The following is a 21,301-nucleotide window of genomic DNA, read 5'->3' as shown; positions in this document are numbered from 1 at the left end:
CCTAGCTGGATATAGTATTCTTCGCTGCATCTTTTTTTCCTTTAGTGCTCTGAATATATCATGCCAGATCTTTCTGGCCTGCCAGGTCTCTGTGGATAAGACTGCTGCCAATCTGATATTTCTACCATTGTGTGTTACAGACTTCTTGTCCCAAGCTGCTTTCAGGATTTTCTCTTTGTCACTAAGACTTGTAAGTTTTACTATTAGATGATGGGGCATGGACCTTTATTTATTGATTTTGAAGAGGGTTCTCTCTACGTCCTGGATTTTTATGCTTGTTTCCTTCCCTAAATTAGGGATGTTCTCTACTATAAATCACTCCAGTATACCTTCTGCCCCCCCTTCTTCTTCTCTGGTATCCCAATTATTCTAATATTGTTTTGTCTTATGGTATCACTTATCTCTCAAATTCTCCCTTCATGGTCCAGTAGTTGTTTGTCTCTCTTTTGCTCATCTTCTTTATTCTCCATCACTAGGTCTTCTATATCAATAATTCTCTCTTCTGCCTCATTTATCCTAGCAATAAGAGCCTCCATTTTTTATTGCACCTCATTAATAGCTTTTTTGATTTCACATTGGTTAGATTTTTGTTCTTTTATTTCTCCAGACAGGGTTTCTCTAATATCTTCCATGCCTTTTTCAAGTCCAGCTAGCACCTTGAGAATGATCGTTCTGAACTCTAGTTCTGACATATTACCCATGTCCGATTGATTGGGTCCCTAGCCATTGGTACTGCCTCTTCTTCTTTTTTTTTTGTGGTGAGTTTTTCTGCCTTGTCATTGTATCCAGATAAAAATATATGAACGAGATAATAAAATACTGAAAGAGTTGCAAAGACCTCAGAAAAATGTACACTACCCAAATCAGAAAAGATCAAAACCGAGGGGAGAAGAAAGGGGGAAGAAATAAATAATAAATACATATTTTTATTAGACTCGTAAATAGAACAGAGCCACCCACTTGATTTGGGGTATATTTTGGTCTCTTGGAAGAATTTACCTCCCAAAATTTTAAAGAAAGAAAGACTTTATGTACAAAAATAAGGGTAAACATGATGAAGGGATGGAATTATGAGTGTAAAGATGAAAATTTTTTTAAAAATTCTAAAAAAGGAATTGATAAGATAAATTGGTTGGAAAAAGAAAAAAAAAAAGAGGAGGGAATGTGCTCAGGCTGGAGACTAGAACTCTGCCATGTGCTGGATTAGGGTATATTTTGATGTATTGGAAGAAATTGTGTCCCAAAATTATTTATTAAAAGAAAACCTGTATGTATACAAAAAATAAGGTTAAATACAAGGAAGGAATAAAATAACACTATAACAATGAAGGTTTAAAAAGAGTTTTTAGAAAGGTATTGTTAAGACAAACTAGTTATAGAATGCTAAAAGAGGAAAGAGGAAAAGTTCATAAAATAAAATAAGAAAAAAATAAAATTAAAAAAAATTAACTTTGCAAGACTAAAGGGTTATGCAGAAAAGCCATGAATTCTATGCATTGCTTTCCCCTAGCTTTGGAGTTCCTCTGTTCTCCTTGATCAGTGAGTTTGGTCTTGGCTGGATGTTCTTGCTGATCTTCTGGGGGAAGGGCCTGTTTCAGTGATTTTCAAATGTCTTTGCCCTAGCTGGAATTGCACCGCCCTTGCCAGGGCCCGGGCTAAGTAGTCTGCTCAAGTTTGCTCTCAGAGCTTTTGTTCCCTGAATGCTTTCTGTAGAGCTCTGGAGGATGGGAATGAAAATGACCGATTTCCAATCTCTGGAACAGAGGAGCCAAGAGCTCGGGGCCCCACTCCTCACTGTGCCCTCAGAGATAAGCAGTCAACAACTCCTGTCTCCCTGGTCTCCAGCCTCACTCCGAGCTCATGGGGCATGTTACCAAATGTTTCTATCTCTGGTGCACAGCCCCAAACCCAGCAGATTCCTGCTGCACTGTTCCTTCAGGAGCAGGAAATGAATCTCCCCAGATCTGCCACTTGTGGCATGAGAAGCAGTGGCCCATCTGTGCCTTGGATCATGGTTTAAGAAAACCCCAATCAGAAAGCTCATTCTTTGGCTCTGTCTGTAGTCAGCTTTCCTGCTCCAATACCTGGAAGCTTTGCCAAACTCAGACACTCCTGATCTTTCTATGACCCAGCGGGACCTGAGACCACCCTGTCCCTATGAGGGCTTCACCTCCACTAGCCTGTGGAACGATGTCCCTCAGTGGAGCAGACTTCTAAAAGTTCTGATTTTGTGCTCCACTGCTCTTCCACTTACCAGGAGCTGGCCCCTCCCCCATGGTCTATCTTCCTGTCTCTTCAGATTCACTTCTCCACGTGTCCTACCTTTCAGAAATGGTCGATTTTCTGTTCCTAGAATTGCTGTGCTTCTCTTCTATCTCCTGTTGAGTTTGTAGGTGTTCAGAATGGTTTGATACCCATCTAGCTGAACTCCTGTGATCTGATGTCGCTTCAGTCTGCTACTGCTCTGCCATCTTGCCTATCTCCCCTCCGGTTTTTCTTTTTTTTTTTTTAAGATTTTATTTATTTATTTGTCAGAGAGAGAGAGGGAGAGAGCACACAAGCAGGCAGAATGGAAGGCAGAAGGTGGAGAGAGAAGCAGGCTCCCTGCCGAGCACAGAGGCCAATGTGGGACTTGATCCCAGGGACCTGGGATCATGACGTGAGCCGAAGGCCGAGGCTTAACCAACTGAGCCACCCAGGCATCCCACTCCCCTCTGTTTTTTAAAAGGACATCTCTTTTTTTACTCTAAAGAATTGAAGAACTGAAGAACATTGAATTTGTGTTCAAAATGTGGCTGATTGTTCCTAGGCTCCATCACTTGCCTACTCAGCCAGATGCCTACAGGTGCCTTTGCACACTGCACTCAATTGCATGCTCCCAGCAGCCCTCATGGGCCATGCCCAACCAGACATCATCAGCTACCGTCACATACCATGCCCAGCCCTGTGCCCTTAGACACCCTGGCCTGAAGCCCCCAGCTGCCACAGTGCTTCAGGGGATCCAGCATAGGACTAATGACCCAGCAGAAATTTTGCTAACACTACCTTCCTCAGTGGGAACTCCTCCCACCCAGAGCTGGCCTACTGGGTCCCACAGAGAGCAAGCATGGCCACAACAGGCAGAAAGTCACTGCAGATGACTGCACTAAAAGGAAAATTGAATCAGATGAAACAGAAGGGCATAAAAACACACATAGGATACTCTACTGAAGATCTAGATTCTGGTAAACAGGGGACACTGCACTCTAGGGCTCTCCAGGACCTCTTCTTCATAAAATCACTATTCAAGAACAGAAGAAACACTGACTTAACCTTAACACAGAGAAAAAGACACAGAGAGGCAAACAAAATGACGAGAGAGAGAAATTGATCCTAAATGAAAGAACAGAACAAGGCCATAGCCAGAGACCTAAGTCAAATAGATGTAAGTAAGATTCCTGATAGAGAATATAAGCAGTGGTCATAAGGATACTCACTGGACTTGAGAAAAAAGTGGAAGACCTGAGTGAGACCCTTAACACAAAGGAAGGAATAACATAGCAGAGATAAAGGTCACAACATAAATGAAATGAGAAACATGTGGGGTGCCTGGGTGGCTCAGTTGGTTGAACATTTGCCTTTGGCTAAGGTCATGATCCTGGGGTCCTGGGGTCCTGGGATCAAGCCCTACATAGGGCTCTGCTGAGTAGGGAGCCTACTTCTCCCTCTCCCTCTACCTCCTGCTATACCTACTTGTGACACCTCTCTCTCTGTCAAATAAATAAAAACTTTAAAAAATAATAATAAAGAAATGAGAAACATGTTTGATGGAATAAACAAAGGATGGAAGAAGCAGAGAAATGAATTAGTGACCTAGAAGACAAAGTAATGGAAAGTAATCAAGCTGAACAAGAGGGAGCAAAGAAAGAGAAGATGCAAAATGAGAATAAACAGAGAGAGCTGAGTGACTCCATCAAATGTAATAGCATTCATATTATAGGAATCCCAGAAAAAGAAGAGAGAGAAAGGGGGGGCAAAAAATTTATTTGAAGAAATAAGAGCTGAAAGTTCCCCTAATCTTGGGACAGAAAGAGATATCTAGATCCAGGAGGCACAGAGAACCCCCCCCCCAACAGAATCAACAGAAGCAGACCAACACACAGATATGTTGTCATTAAATTAAAATATAGTGATAAAAAATTTTAAAAGCAGCAAGACAAAAGAAGTCATTAAATTACAAGGGAAAACCCATAAGGCTAGCAGGAGGTTTTTCAAAAGAAACTTTGCAAACCAGAAATGGGTAACATGATATATACAAGGTGCTGAATGGGAAGAATCTGCAGCCAAGAATACTCTACCTGGCTAGGCTATCATTCACAATACAAAGAGAGATAAAGTTTTCTAGACAAGCAAACGCTAAAGGAGTTCATGACCATTAAACCAGCTCTGTAAGAAATATTAAAAGGGCCTCTTTGAATAGAGAGACCAAAAGTGACAGTTAAATGCAGGAAACACAAAAGCAGTAAAAATGTATTTTTCTGCAAAAAAGTCAAACTCACAAAGGAAGGATATAAAATACAATAACATACCTAAAAGGTGTAGAGGACAGGAGAAAAGAATATGTTCAAACTTAAATGACCATCAAAAATATGGACTGCTATATGCAGAAGAGGTTATATACAAACCTTATGGTAAGCACATATCAAAAACCACTAATAGATATGTAAAGAATGGAGAGAAAAATCCAAACATGTCATTAAAGAAATAAGCAAAACATGAAAAAAGACAAGAAAGGATCAGAGAAATTCTTCAGAAACCATCACAAAACAAGTAATAAAATGGCAATAAATATATGTATCTATTAGTAATTACTTTGAATGTAAATGGACTAAATGCTTCAATCAAAAGACATAGGGTGGCATAATGGATTAAGGAAAAAAACACCCATCTATTTGCTGCCTGCAAGAGGCCCATTTTAGACCTAAGGACCCCTACAGATTGAGAGTGAGAGGATTGAGAAACATTTAACATTCAAATGGATATCAAAAGAAAGCCAGAATAGCAACATTTATATCAGACAAAACAGACTTTAAACCAAAGACTGTAACAAGAAACAAAGGACAATATATAATAATAAAGTGGATAATCCAACATGAAGATATATGAATTATATGATATATGAATTATATGCTATAAGATATATGAAGATACGTGAAGATATGATAATTGTTTAAATGTAAATTATATATGTAAACAGTTAATAACAAACATAAAGGAACTAATTCATAATAACACAGTAATAGTAGGGAACTTTAACACCACACATTGAGTGGACAGATCTCTAAACAGGACATCAATAAGGAAACAATGGCTTTGATGACACACTGGAATAGATGAACTTAACAGATATTCAGAACATTCCCTCCTAGGACAGCAGAATACACATTCTTTTCAAATGCACATTAATGATAAAAACTCTTAACAAAATAAGTTTAGAGGGAATATACCTCGACATAATAAAGGCCACCTATGAAAAACTCGCAGCTAACATCATCCTTAATGGTGAAAAACAGAACAAAACAGGGATGTCATGTTTGCTCTCACCACCTGTATTCGACATAGTACTTACTGTAAGTCCTTGCCACAGCAGTCAGACAGCAAAAAGAAATAAAAGGCATCCAAATCAGCAAGGAAGAAGTAAAAGTTACACTATTTGTAGATGACATGATACTATATATAGAAAATCCTAAAGACCCCACCAAAAAATTGCTAGAACTGATAAACAAATTTAGTAAAGTCACAGGATACAAAATCAATGTACAGAAATCTGCTGCATTTCTATACACTAACAATGAAGTGACAGAGAAATTAAGAAAAACATCCCATTTACAATTTCATCTAAAATAATAAGACACCTAAGAATAAACCAAACCCAAAAGGTGAAAAACCTGTATTCTGAAAACCATAAATCACTGATGAAAGAAATTCAAGACAACACAAAGGAATGGAAAGACATTCCATGCTCATGGATTGGAAAAACAAATACTGTTAAAATGCCTATATTACCCAAAGCAGTCTATAGATTTAATGCAATCTACAACAGCATTTTTCACACAACTACAATCAACAGTCCTAAAATTTGTCTGGAACCACAAAAGACCCCAAATGGCCAAAGCAATCTTAAAAAAGGAAAGCAAAGCTGGAGGCATCACAATTCCAGACTTCAAGTTATATTTCAAAGTCATAATAACCCAAACAGTATGGTACTACCATAAGAATGATGTGGAGACAAAAGAACACTCATGTACTGTGGGGAATGCAAACTGGTGCAGCCACTATGGAAAACAGTATGGAAGTTCCTCAAAAAAGTTAAAAATAGAACTGCTTTATCATCCAGCAATCACACTACTAGGTATTTACCCAAAGAGTACGAAAACACTAAATCAAAGGGATATATGCACCTCAGTGTTTATAGCAGCATTATTTACAAGAGCCAAGGTATGGAAGCAGTGTAAGTGTCCATGGACTGATGAATGGATAAAGAAAATGTGATATATAGTTACAGATACAGATATAGATATATCCACAAAATGCAATATTATTCAGCCATATAAAGGAATGGAATATTGCCATTTGCAACAACATGGATGGAACTAGAGAGTATATATAATGCTGAGTGAAATAAGTCAGCCAGAGAAAGACAAATACCATAGGATTTCACTTGTATGTGTAATTTTAGATACAAAACAAGTAAAGGGAAAAAATAAGACAAAACAAGAAATAGACGGTTAATTATAGAGAACAATCTGATGGTTATCAGGGGACAGGTGAAGTAGTGATGGGGATTAAGGAGTGCACTTGTCTTGAAGAGCAGGGTAATGTATGGAACTGTTGAATTACTCTATTATACACTTGAAACTAATATAACACTGTATGTTAACTTACTGGAATGAAAATGAAAAATTGGAAAACAAAATGTAGCTAATTAGCCTTTTGTTTATAATAGAACATGTAGCAAGGCTATGGATTATTAATGGTTACCTGATCAAATGCCTTGCCTTCAGGTGAGACCATGCAAAAGAGAGCTTTGCTTTTCTTTCTCCAAATCTAGTCAAGAGGAAGTGGCTTCCTTTTTCAAAGCATTCTGGTTAGTGAGGTTCTTTTTAAGATATGAGGCCCATTTCCTATAAGATATATGAGACAAAGGTTATTATTTTCATTTTATATAGGAGAAATTAAAACTCAGAAAAATTAAATGAATTTGCCTATGATTTTTCATAGCTAATAAGTAAGAATCAAAATCTTCATTTATTGTCTGATATGCTTAGCCTGTTAGCATTTTCTTTTTTTCATTTACAAGGCTTGGTTTTCTGAATTTATTTTCATATTTACCCTAGGAAGTTAGTCATTTAATTGAAATTCTTTTTACTCAGTGATTATCTTAAGTCATATTGCCAGCAGTTTAGTTGGAGTGTATAGATTAGTTTACATACCCATGTAAAAACAGTTTTTTGAGCCTTGCAATTTTACAACTATTGTTGGTTAACATATTAGGAAGAAAATCAAATGTATGGGTTAAGCAATTAACTTTATTGGTTGGCGTGAACAATTATAATAAAGCTAGTATAATGTTTTAATCATGATGGTGCTGGATTCTTTGGTCATGTATATTTATAACATCTGCATGTTTTTATAGCATTGATTCTAAGATATATCTATTAAAAGACAAAAATGTAATAAATTGAATTCTCTACTACAATTTTTTTTGTAAGAGTTGTAAAACTCCGTATTTTATACACCTAACGTGTTAAAGGGCTTTTATTTTATAGCAGCTTATTTTTTTTCTAATATTTTCATAATTTTTGCATGCCCAGCCACATGTTAGAATTTTTTCCCATAGATTTTACAGTCTGACAGCTTTCTAAATGAAAGAGAATAATATTTGTGATCCACAAATGTGATTTCACTGAAAGCAAACTATTTTTAGTATGCCTTTGAATTGTATAACCTTCAAGCAGAATTTTCAGTATAAATCTAATTATGCCTGTCATGCTCTTGCCTTTGAACTAACTTTGTCATTGTTTACAGAGAGGCACAAGCAGCCACTTCCAGGAATGGTGGTAGTAATTAAGATATTAAATTTGTATATTTAAAAACCTTTCAAATTTCAAAATTTACAGCAGTTTTTTTAGTACATTTTATGCTGAATATTAAGACACTTTTTTAATGCCGTTACTCCTCGCTGTCTTGTTAGTGTAATTTTTCCCTACAAATGATGGCAAGTATTAAAATTGTGCTGCAAATTTGCCAGGGAGAAAGTTTCAAGAGTTGCCTATTTAAAAATAATCCAGGAATATAACCAGAGTCTAATTTTAATTCCATTTTCTCTGGCAGTATTTAGGTTTTTATTGTTACATTATGCTTCTGGTCTTACTAGCGTGAATAATTGGAGACTATAATATTGCCTGAATAATGAGAATGTTTGGTAGAAAAACTGCTTGACAGGTATTCTTTACCACCAATTTTGCTGTCATTTTAATGCTGGTAATTTCAGAAGATTATTTTTGAACATCAGAATTAAGTTCTGTAAACATGAAATTATATTGTTTTGCTTTCTAATGTCATCCAAGAGTATGGTAATACAGTAAAGGAGGAAATCTATTTAGACATGTAATTCCTTAAAGTGTTTATAAAAGACAAACATTTTCTTCACATTTAAAGGTAAATAGTGGAAAGCTGCCCATAAAATGTTAAGTAAAGATTGCACCCTTGTTATAGGTGGCCCCGGAAGAATTTAAGACGAGCATTGGCCGTGTAAATGCATGTTTGAAAAAGGCTCTCCCGGTCAATGTGAAATGGCTACTATGTGGTTGTCTCTGCTGCTGTTGCACACTGGGTTGCAGCCTGTGGCCTGTTATTTGTCTCAACAAAAGAGTGAGTAACCATTTTATTGTATAACCATAGAGCTAACATTTATTGATCCCTTATATGTACCGAGTATGTTAAATGATTTTGTAAAATTCTCTTAACAGTGTTAGCCTCATTCTAGAGACAAGTTTAGGGACAGAGAGATAAAGTAATTTGTCCAGCCTTTATCAATACTTTGTCACTTAATATGATTTCCCATCATTTTATTTTTTTTTCTCTTTTTTTGACTATTATTTTTTATTAGTTTCAGGGATAGAATTTAGTGATCCACCAGTTGTATATAACACCCAGTGTTCCTTTCATCAAATGCTCTCCTTTCACCCATCACCCAATTATCCCTTTCCTCTCCCCACCTCCCTCCAGCAACCCACAGTTTGTTTCCTAGCGTTCAGAGACTTTCATGGTATGCCTCCCTCTCAGTTTTCATCTTATTTTATTTTTCCTTCCCTTCTATGTTCGTTTTTTTCTTAAGTTCCACATATGAGTAAAATCATATGGTATTTGTCTTTCTCTGACTGACTTATTTCACTTAGCATAATATCCTCTACTTCCATCCATATCATTGCAAATAGCAAGGTTTCATTCTTCTTGATGGCTGAGTGATATTCCATTTTATACACACACACACACACACACACACACACACACACCACCTCTTCTTTATCCACTCATCTGTTGATAGACATCTGGGTTCTTTCCATATTTGAGCTGTTGTGGACATTGCTGCTATAAACATTGAGGTGCAGGTGCCCCTTTGAATTACTTTGTTTGTATATTTTGGGTAGATATCTAGTAGTGCACATGCTGGTTTATAGGGTAGCTCTATTTTTAACTTTTTGAGGAACCTCCATACTGTTTTCCAGAGTAGCTATAGCAGCTTGCATTCCCAACAACAGTGTAAGAGAGTTCTCCTGTCTCCACATCCTTGCCAATATCTGTTATTTCCTGAGTTGTTAATTTTAGCCATTCTGACTGGTGTGTGGTGATATCTCACTGTCATTTTGATCTATATTTCCCTGATACCAAATGATGTTGAACATCTTCATGTGCCTGTTGGCCATTTGTATGTCTTCCTTGGAGAAATGTCTGTTCATGTCTTATGACCATTTTTTGACTGGATTATTTGTATTTTAGGTGTTGGGTTCGGTAAGTTCTTTATAGATTTTGGATACTAGCGCTTCATCTGATAAGACTTCTGCATGTATCTTCTCCCCATTCTGTCCGTTGTCTTTTAGTTTTGTTGACTGTTTCCTTTGCTGTGCAAAGCTTTTTATTTTGATGAGGTCCTAAAAGTTCATTTTTGCTTTTGTTTCCCTTGCCTTTGAAGATGTGTCTAGCAAGAAATTGCTGCAGCCAAGGTCAAAGAGATTTCTGCATCTTTTCTTCTCTAGGATTTTGATGGATTCCACTCTCATATTTAGGTCTTTCATACATTTTGAGTTTATTTATATGTAAGGTGTAAGAAAGTCGTCCAGTTTTATTCTACATGTGGCTGTCCAGTTTTTCCAGCACCATTTGTTGAAGAGACTGTCTTTTTTCCATTGGATATTCTTTCTCTCTTTGTCAAATATTAGTTGATCGTGGAGTTGGAAGGTCCTTTTTGGGAATCTCTATTCTGTTCATTGATCTATGTGTCTGCTTTAGTGCCAGGACCATACTGTCTTGATGATTACTGCTTTGTAATACAGCTTGAAGTCCGGAATTGTGATGCCTCCAGCTTTGGGTTTATTTTTTTTTTTAACATTTCTTTGGCTACTCATGGGCTTTTCTGGTTCCATACGAAGTTTAAGATTGTTTTTTCCAGCTCTGTGAAGAAAGCCATGGTATTTTGATAGGGATTTCATTGAATGTGCATTGCTCTGGTGAGCTTAGACATTTTAACACTATCTGTCCTTCCAATCCATAAGCATGGAAAGTTTTCCATTTCTTGTGTCTCCCTCAATTTCTTTCATAAGTGTTCTATAGTTTTCAGAGTACAGATCCTTTACCATTTTGGTTAGGAATACCTATTCCTGGGTATCACGTGGATTTTCGTGCAATTGTAAATGGGATCAATTCCTTGATTTCTCTTTCTTCTGCCTCATTGTTAGTGTATAGAAATGCAATTGACATCTGTGCTTTAATTTTATATCCTGTGACTTTGCCAAATTCCAGTAAGAGTGCTAGCAATTTTTGAGTGGAGTCTTTGGGTTTTCCATACACAGGATCATGTCATCTGCTAAGAAGGAGAGTTTGACTTCTTTGCTGATTTGGATGCCTTTTATTCCTTTTTCTTTTTGGTGTCTGATTGCTGAGGCCAGGACTTCCAATACTATCTTGAGCAACAGTGGTGAGAGTGGACATCCCTGTCATGTTCCTGGCCTTATGGGAAAAACTCTCAGTTTTTCCCCATTGAGGATGATATTAGCCGTGGTTCTTTTTATATAGCTTTGATGATCTTGAGGTATGTTCCTTCTGTCCCTACCCTGCTGAGAGTTTTTATCAAGAAAGGATGCTGTATTTTATCAAATGCTTTTTCTGCATCTGTTGAGAGGATCATATGGTTCTTGTCCTTTCTTTTATTAATGTATCACATTGATTGATTTGTGAATGTTGAACGACCCTTGCAGCCCAGGAATAAATCCCACTTGGTCATGGTGAATAATCCTTTTCAATGTACCGTTGGATCCTATTAGCTAGTGTCTTGGTGAGAATTTTTGCATCCGTGTTCATCAGGGATATTGGTCTGTAATTCTCCTTTTTGGTGGGGTCTTTGTCTGGTTTTGAGTTCTCATCATCTTAAAGTGAAATATAAATGGAGTACTGGAGTAAATATAAATGTAACTAGGCTACTCAACTCTTTTCACAAAACCCAAACATGTGATTTAAAGTATTTCTAAGCAGGGTACCTGGATGGTTCAGTTGGTTAGGAATATGCCTTTGGCTCAGGTGATGGTCCCAGGGTCCTGGGATTGAGCCCCATGTTGGGCTCCCTGTTTAGTGGGGAGTCTGCTTTTGCCTTTGCCCCTCCCTTCCACTCATGCCCTCTCTCTGGCTCTTTCTCTCTCTCTCTCAAATAAATGAATAGAATCTTCAAAAAAATAAAGTATTTCCAAGCTACAACTATATGGGAGAGTTTCTTCTGCTCTGAAGAAAAGGAAAAGAGAGTAACCTATGTAGCTGGGGGGAAATCCTCCTTAGTTTTGAACATGTTGAAATAACACTATTATAACAAGACATTACTAGTTACATGATGGATTTAAGACTACTATCTTAATCTCATTTTTAAAACTTTTAGTCTTTGGAATGTTTTCATTTCCCAGTGGAAAAGACTGAAATCACCCTGTACCACACTAATAATTTTTGTTTAAACTTTTAAATAATAATTAGCTTACTAAACTGTATTCAAAAATCACAGTACCTTGTATAGCTATAATTAGAAGTACAGTTGTTTGATAAAGGCTAAAAATATTCCCAAGAAGTACTTAACTAATTTTCTGTCCACATCTTTCTTCTGCCCTTCTTTTTTTTTTAATTTTTTATAAACATATATTTTTATCCCAGGGGTACAGTACAGGTCTGTGAATCGCCAGGTTTACACACTTCACAGCACTCACCAAAGCACATACCCTCCCCAATGTCCATAACCCCACCCACCTTCTCCCAACCCCCCTCCCCCTAGGAACCCTCAGTTTGTTTTGTGAGATTAAGAGTCACTTATGGTTTGTCTCCCTCCCAATCCCATCTTGTTTCATTGATTATTCTCCTACCCACTTAAGCCCCCATGTTGCATCACCACTTCCTCATATCAGGGAGATCATATGATAGTTGTCTTTCTCTGCTTGACTTATTTCCAAAATCTATAAAGAACTTTGCAAACTCAACACCCAAAGAACAAATAATCCAGTCAAGAAATGGGCAGAGGACATGAACAGACATTTCTGCAAAGAAGACATCCAGATGGCCAACAGACACATGAAAAGGTGCTCCATATCACTCGGCATCAGGGAAATACAAATCTTCTTCCCTTCTTAATGTGTACTTCAAAAAGAAAAATAATGAAACACTGTGATCTGTATGACTTTTCTAATGAAAAAGTTGAACATTTTTTTTATTCCCTTGGTAATTACCAGTAGGTCAAAGCTTAACTTTAAGTTAAGCTTAGTTTATTATTTGTCAAAGCATGTACAGTATTTTCAGATGACTTTCTATAAGTTAAAAAAATTGGAAGCATAAATTTCGTTCTCTATTTGTCATATTTTTTAACAATTAGAAATCAGTAATTCGGGGCGCCTGGGTGGTTCAGTGGGTTAAGCCGCTGTCTTCGGCTCAGGTCATGATCTCAGGGTCCTGGGATCGAGTCCCGCGTCGGGCTCTCTGCTCAGAACGGAGCCTGCTTCCTTCTCTCTCTCTCTCTGCCTGCCTCTCAGTGTACTTGTAATTTCTCTCTGTCAAATAAATAAATAAAATCTTAAAAAAAAAAAAGAAATCAGTAATTCCTATCCATTCCCATTATTTTTAAAGCCTCAGTGTGCATGAATTATGATTTAGATTTTCAATCATACAAATACAGCCAATTTTAGCTACTTAAGAACAGAATTTTAGGTTTTAGTATTATCCAGGATCTATCATTTTTACTGATGACCTGTTTACTCTTTGTCTACTTGTCGAAACTTTCCCCACATAGCCTAAAATATAGAGAAGCAATTTTTTCAATTATGTGACATTACTATGCAAACTTCTAATAGAATATTCGGTGGAAAATGATATTAATACTGATGCTGTCATTTCACCCTCACCCCCATTACTTTGGTTAATTAATTATTCACATTGAAGTTAAGATATCAAGGTGCCTGGGTGGCTCAATCAGCTAAGCATCTGCCTTTGGCTCAGGTCATTATCTCAGGGTCCTGGGATCAAGCCCCGCATCAGGCTTTCTGCTCAGTGGCAAGTCTGCTTCTCCCTTTCCCTCTGTGATCTCTCTTGCTTTCACTCTCTTTCAAATAAATAAATAAAATATTTAAATAAATAAGTAAATTTTTTAAAAAATGAAGTTGAGGTATCAGTGTACAGATCTTCCTGGACTTATGATGGGATTACATACGGATAAATCCATCATAAATGAAAATATGAGTTGAGGGGCTCCTGCATGGCTCAGTTCATTAAGCTCTGCTGGCTCAGGTCATGATCTTAGGGTCCTGGGACCAAGCCCCCTGTCTGTCTCAGCAGGGAATCTGCTGCTGCCTCTCTCTCTCTCTGCCCCTCTCCCTCTTGTGCATATATACATGCATGCACTGTCTCTTTCAAATAAAACCTTTATTTATTATGTTATATTAATCACCATACAGTACATAATTAATTTTTGAGGTAGTGTTCTGTGATTCATTGTTTGCATATGACACCCAGTGCTCTAAGCTGTATGTTCCCTCCTTAATACCCATCACCAGGCTAACCCATCAGCCCACTCCCCTCCTCTCCAAAACCCTTGCTTTATTCCCCAGAGTCCATAGTCTTTTATGGTTCGTCTCCCCCTCTCATATCTACCCCTTCATTTTTCCCTTCCTTCTCCTAATGTCCTCCACGCTATTCCTTATGTTCTACAAATAAGTGAAACCATATGATAATTGACTTTCTCTGCTTGACTTATTTTACTTAGCATAATCTCCTCCAATTCCATCCATGTTGATACAAGAGTTGGGTATTCATCCTTTCTAATAGTTGAGTAATATTCCATTGTATATATGGACCACATCTTCTTTACCCATTTGTCTGTTCAAGAACATCTCAGCTCTTTCCAGTTTGTATATTGTGGATGTTGCTGCTATGAACATTGGGTACATGTGGTCCTTCTTTTCACTACATCTGTATCTTTGGGGTAAATACCCAGTAGTGCAATTGCTAAGTTATAGAGTTAGCTTTATTTTTAACTTTATGAGGAACCTTCATACTGTTCTCCAAAGTGGTTGTACCACCTTGCATTTGTTGTTTCTTACCTTGTCAGTTTTTCCCATTCTAACTGGTATAAGGTGGTATCTCAGTGTGGTTTTGATTTGGATTTCCCTGATGGCTAATGATGATGAACATTTTTGTATGTGTCTGTTAGCCATTTATATGTCTTCTTTGGAGAAGTATCTGTTCATGTCTTCTGCCCATTTTTTGACTTGATTATTTGGTCTTTTTTGGTGTTGAGTTTGAGAAGTTCTTTATAGATCTTGGATATCAGCTCTTTATCTACACTGTCACTTACAAATATCTTCTCCCATTCCATGGGTTGCCTCTTTGTTTTGTTGACTGTTTCCTTTGCTATATAGAATATTTTTATCTTAATGAAGTCCAAAAAGATCATTTTCGTTTTTGTTTCCCTTTCCTTTGGAGATATATCTTGAAAGAACTTGCTGTGGTAAATGTTGAAGAGGTTACTGCCTATGTTCTCCTCAGGGACTTTGATGGATTCCTGTCTCACATTGAGGTTTTTCATCCATTTAGAGTTTATCTTTGTGTATGGTGTAAGAGAATGGTTGAGTTTCATTCTTCTGTATATAGTATTCCAATTTTCCCAGCACCATTTATTGAAGAGACTGTCTTTTTTTTCCACTGGATATTTTTTCCTGCTTTGTCAAAGATTATTTGACCATAGAGTTGAGGGTCCATATCTGGGCTCTCTATTCTGTTCCATTGGTCTATGTGTCTGTTTTTGTGCCAGTACCAGGCTGTGCTGTCTTGGTGGTTGTATCTTTGTAGTATAGCTTGAAGTCAGGCACCGTGATTCCCCCAGCTTTTTCTTTTTCAACATTTCCTTGGCCATTCGGGGTCTTTTCTGGTTCCATCCCTTTTAGGATTTTTTATTTCAGTACTTTGAAAAACACTGATGATATTTTGATTGGGGTGGTGTTGAAAGTATAGATTGCTCTGGGCAGTGTAGACTTTTTAATAATGTTTATTCTTCCAATCCATGAGCATGGAATGTTTTTCCATCTTTTTGTGTCTTCTTCACTTTCTTTTGTAGGTGTTCTGTAGTTTCTAGAGTATAGATCCTTCACCTCTTTGGTTAGGTTTATTCCAAGGTATCTTACAGTTTTTGTTGCTCATAAATGGAATTGATTCCCTAATTTTTCTTTCTGCAGTTACATTGTTAGTGTATAGGAAAGCAACTGATTTCTGTGCATTGATTTTGTATCCTGCCACATTACTGAATTGCTCTATGAGTTTTAAAAAAATAAAAGAAAATATCAATAGTTGAAAATGCATTTAATACATGTAACCTACCAAACATGATAGATTAACCTAGACTACCTTTTAATGTGTTCGCAGCACTTACATTAGCCTGTAGCTGGGCAAAATCTAACACAAAGCATATTTTATAATAAAGTATTAAATAGCTCATGTAATTTATTGGATACCGTACTGAAAGTGAAAAACAGAATGATTGCACAGCTACAGAATGGCTTTAAGTGTATCAGTTGTTTACCCCCATGATGGCGTAGGTGACTGGGAGCTGTGGTTTGTTGCCACCGTTCAGCATCACAAGAGAGTAATACTGTGTATTACTAGCCCAGCATTGTAAGTACAGTTTCTACTGAATGCATATAACTTTCACACCATCAGGAAGTTGAAAAAATCATAAATAGAATGATTATTAATCAGGGACCATCTGTATTCTTAGATCACTAAAATGCCAATTTAAACATATTTATTTAAGGGCACCTGGTGGCTCAGACAGTTAAGCATCTCTCTTTGGCTTGGGTCATGATCTCAGAGTCCTGGGATCAAGCCCTACATCAGGCTCCCTCCTTAGTGGGGAGCCTGCTTTTCCCTCTCCCTCTGCCTGCCACTCCCCCTGCTTGTGCTCTCTGTGTTTCTCTCTGTCAAATAAATAAACTCTTCAAAAAATAATAAAATAGAAAGATTTTTTAAATACATATTTTCAAATTGTCATCTTCTGGGCCACATCTAGACCATTCTGTTTTTTTTAACATTTGAATGAATTGCCAACACTTAAAATTGGAGTATTTAAAATAAAATTTGAGATAGCCAGCCTCTCTTAAAATCTTTCAGCAATTGGCCCTAGCTGAGTGGTGGCTTCTTCCTTTAAATAGGATATAAGGTCTCTGGTTCACCACAGTACCACCCAGCATTTACGTTATCTGCCTTGCTCTGTACACTTTATAGTTATGGCCCTTGGTTTTGTACATGCTATGTTGTTAACACACTAGACAAAACACTAAGCACATGTTGGTAACCTTGTGTAAGATACTGCCCTTTCTGGAGCTTCAATTTTCCTCACTGATAGAATCAGGCTACTACTACTTACTTTTTAAAAAGATTTTATTTATTTGACAGAGAAAGAGAGCCAGAGAGCACAAGAAAGGGGAATGGCAGAAGAAGAGGGAGAAGCAGGCTCCCAGCTGAGCAGGGAGCCTGATGAGGGGCTCGATCTCAGCCCTCTGGGATCAGGACCTGAGCCAAAGGCAGACACTTAACCAACTGAGCCACCCATGTGTCTCAGAACTACTTATTTTTTTTAGTACTACTTACTTTTAAGGTAGTGTGATGATAAAGAAATTTAAGGTGCCTCACTGCCTTTTAGTCCACATGTAGAAATTTTTAAAAATAAAAATAATTTAAGAACTTTTATGCTATCACTGCTGCTTCATAATCTGTAAACTAAGTTGTATAAACTCTAATAGTTTAATTGGAAAGATGATTAGCATTCATATAGCCCAAATCCCTTATTTTACAGGTGTGGAAACAGATTCAGAGAGATAAAGTGAGTTTCCCAGTGTCACATAGTAAATGACACATGCAGAAAAATATTTTTTTCTGTTTTGTTTGGTTTCTGTCTCTTGTAACACTGTATTCTCTTGACTACATCATGTTGCCTAGGTCGTATTTCCTATTGCTGGGACAAGAAACATTAGGATAAGTGGTATGATATACAGCTCAATGAGTTTTAATTCTCTAGCAGACAAATATTTCTTAAAGGACAAAATAATAAATACTTAAGGCTTTGTGAGCCAGAGGTCTCTGTTGCAAATATGTAGCTCTGTGGTTTTAGTATGAAAGCAGCCATAAGCAATATGCAAATGAGTGAGCATTGCTGTGTTACAGTAAAACTTCAGGCAGCATGACAGATTTTGCCTGAGAGCTACCATTTGCCACCCTACTCTAGCCAACTCTAGGTATCTAGCTTTATGAAAGTCATATTTGTGTTACCCACAAAATAAAATAGAAATAATGTGGTTACACTGCCCTATATCACAAGGTTGCTGTGTAAACTGATTGTAAAATGTTTCCAAGAAAAGAACTTCTTTGTAAACTGCCTTATGAACATTTTTTAGCCAGTATACTTCATGAATATGTTTTGTAACAAATTAGGTGAAAGAAAAGAAATAAAAATTAGGGTACTCTGAGCAACTTCTAGTTGCTCTTGGTTCTACTAGAATTCCATGGCTACATGATATATGAAATGAAAGTTTTCATTTACCCATTCTTACATTTACCACTGAAACAACTGTGATATTATAAGTCAACTTTCAGGCCTATTCATGCCACCATTTTAAAATAACTTTTACCCTTTTTTGCTATATTTGCTAAATTGATAGGGGTGTTCAGAGGAAAGGGACTGTTCTCTCAGTCTTGCAGCATGAATATGATGTTTTTCTTCTCTTATGATTTCTAGTTTTATACTTTGTAAGACTTAACTCTTTTTAAATTTATTGAGACTTGGTTAGTGGCATAACATACGGCCTATCCTGGAGAATACTCCATGTACACTTGAGAAGAATTTGTATTATATTGTTGTGGGACAGAGTGTTCCATATATGTGTTAGGTATAGTTGGTTGACAGTGTTGTCCAAGCCCTATATTTATTTATTGATCTTCTTCGTAGTTGTTCTACTCATTATTGAAAGTGGGGTAATGAAGACTCTATTATTGTAGAACTATTTCTCTCTTCAGTTTGGTCAGTTTTTGCTTCACACATTTTGTAGGTGTGTGTTTAGTTATGTTTGTTTTTATAATTTTAATTTCTTATTGATTGGTTTATGTTTTTATGAAGTATGCTGGTATGGAATTAATGTTTGTTTCCTCCCAAAATTTATATGTTGAAGCTCTCCCCACTAATTGGATAATATTTCAGGTGGATAGTATTTTGGTCTTTGAGAGGTAAGTAGGTGTAGATGGAGTCATGAGGGTGGGGTCCTCATGATGGAATTAGTGCCTTTGTAAGAAAAGACCAGAGCTTGCTTTTTCTCTACCATGTGAGGTCACAGCAATAAGGAAGCTAATAAGGAAGCTATCTGCCAGCCAGGGGCCAAGGAAGCCAAGGAAGAGAGCTCTCACCTGAACTCAACAAACCATCTCATCTAAGATTTCCCATCTGTTAGAACTATGAGAAATAGATTTCTGGGGGCGCCTGGGTGGCTCATTGGTTTGGGCTGCTGCCTTTGGCTCGGGTCATGATCTCAGGGTCCTGGGATCGAGCCCCGCATCAGGCTCCCTGCTCCGCAGGAAGCCTGCTTCTCTCTCTCTCTCTCTCTCTCTCTCTCTCTCTCTCTCTGCCTGCCTCTCTGCCTACTTGTGATCTCTGTCTGTCAAATAAATAAATAAAATCTTTAAAAAAAAAAAAAAGAAAAGAAATAGATTTCTGCTATTTAAGTCACTGAGTCTATTCTATTTGTTATAACAACCTGAGCATATTAAGACTTATACAGTGTCCATCTTTTTCAATTGTAACATTTTCTTTACTTAAAATAATTTTGTCTCATATTATTATAGCCATCTCAGCTCTTGTTGTTGTTGTTATTATTTACATAGAGTAGCTTTTTCCATCCTCTCACTTTGGAACTATTTCTGTCGATTAATCTAAATGGATTCTTATGTAGACAGGATATAGATGGATTAGGTTTATGTTTTATTGTTTTTTAAGTAGGCTCCACACCCAGCATGGAGCCCAGTGTAGGGCTTAAACTCAGGACCCTGAGACCAAGACCTGAGCTAAAAATCCAGAGTTGGATGCTTAAACACTTTAGCCACCCAGGCACCCCAGATGGATTATGTTTTTTAAATTAATTCTGCAAATCTCTGCCTTTGAATTGAGAGTTTGCTACATACATTTAAAGTGATTAATGGTAATGTATTAGTTTGCCAGCACTACCTTAATAAAGTACCCCAGACGTGGTGGTTTAGACAATAAATTTATTTTCTCACAGTTCTGGAGACTTTAAGTCTGAGATCAAGTTTATTTTTTCTCTGAAGTTTCTCTCCTTGACTTGTAGGTGGCCGTTTTCTCTCTGAGTCTTTACCTGGTCTTCCTTCTAAACATGTCTGTATCCTTATCAGAAGTGATTAGTCATATTGGCTTACAGCTCACCCTGATTATCTCATTTTCACTTAATTACCTCTTTAAAAACCTTATATCCAAATATGGTCACATTCGGAGGTATGGGCAGTTATGACTTCAATATATGAACTGGGGGAAAGTAATTCAGTCTATAACAGATAAGGAAGGACTTCTGCCATTTTGCTATTTGTTTTCCATATGTCATATATTTTTTAACTCAAATACTCCATTACTTCCTTATTTTACATTTAACTGATTTTGTAATGTACCGTATACCTTCTCATGTCCTTTTTTTGAATATATTTCTTAGTTATTTATTTTCTTAGTTGTTTCTTGGGGATTATAATTAACATCTTTTTTTGGTTTTTGTTTTTTTTTTAATTTAATTTTATTTTTTTCAATGTTCAAGATTCATTGTCTATGCACCACACCCTGTGCTCCATGCAATAGGTGCCCTCCTTAACACGCACCTTTAAACACACTAGTTTAAATTAATATCACCTTAGTTTTTGATAATACACAAACTCTGCTCCTGTACATATGCATACCTCCTCCCATTATATGTTATCACAATTATATCTTTATATATTTATATCTATTAACATAGATTTATCATTTTACTTTATGCATTTTTAAATCACATAGGTAGAAAAGAGGAGTTCTAAAACAAAAACAGAACAATACTGCCTTTTATTTATTGAGTTACTTTTACTGGCATTATGTCCTCCTATGACTTATTTTCTAATGTTCTTTTATTTCAGGCTGAAGGACTCTCTTTAACATTTCTTACAGATAATTCTCATAGGAATGAACTCTCTCAGTGCTTATTCATTTGGGAATGTCTTAATTTCTCCCTTTTTTTGAAGGATAGTTTTGCCATATCTAGAATTCTCGGATGACAGTCTTTCTTTTAACGCTCAAAATACGCCATTCCACTGCTTCTGAACCTCATGGTTTCTGATGTGAAAACAACAGTTAATCTTAGTGAGGACCCCTTGAATATAACAGTCACTCTTCCTTTGCTGCTTTCAAGATTTCTCTCCTTGTTTTTGGCTTTCAAGTTTGATTATAGTT

At 36.8% G+C, this 21,301-nt stretch overlaps 1 protein-coding gene across 5 annotated transcripts in view; it reads left to right on the top strand.

The window, feature by feature from the left end:
* Positions 1-21,301, top strand: part of CHIC1 (cysteine rich hydrophobic domain 1) — a 68,083-nt gene that overhangs the window by 20,957 nt on the left and 25,825 nt on the right. For 4 of the 5 annotated variants that reach the window (XM_082716053.1, XM_082716055.1, XM_082716052.1 and 1 more), the window contains exon 3: positions 8,758-8,913. The exons of the other annotated variant lie outside the window; for it this stretch is intronic. In XM_082716053.1, the coding sequence (XP_082572179.1) occupies positions 8,758-8,913 (156 nt within the window). The remainder of the gene's footprint in view (positions 1-8,757; positions 8,914-21,301) is intronic. 5 annotated transcript variants of the gene reach the window in all.

The sequence above is a fragment of the Mustela nivalis genome (genome assembly GCF_964662115.1).
Source record: "Mustela nivalis genome assembly, chromosome: X".
NCBI classification, from domain to species: domain Eukaryota; kingdom Metazoa; phylum Chordata; class Mammalia; order Carnivora; family Mustelidae; genus Mustela; species Mustela nivalis.
The sequence above is the reverse complement of the archived record's forward strand: the minus strand, read 5'-3'. Positions and strand labels throughout refer to the sequence as shown.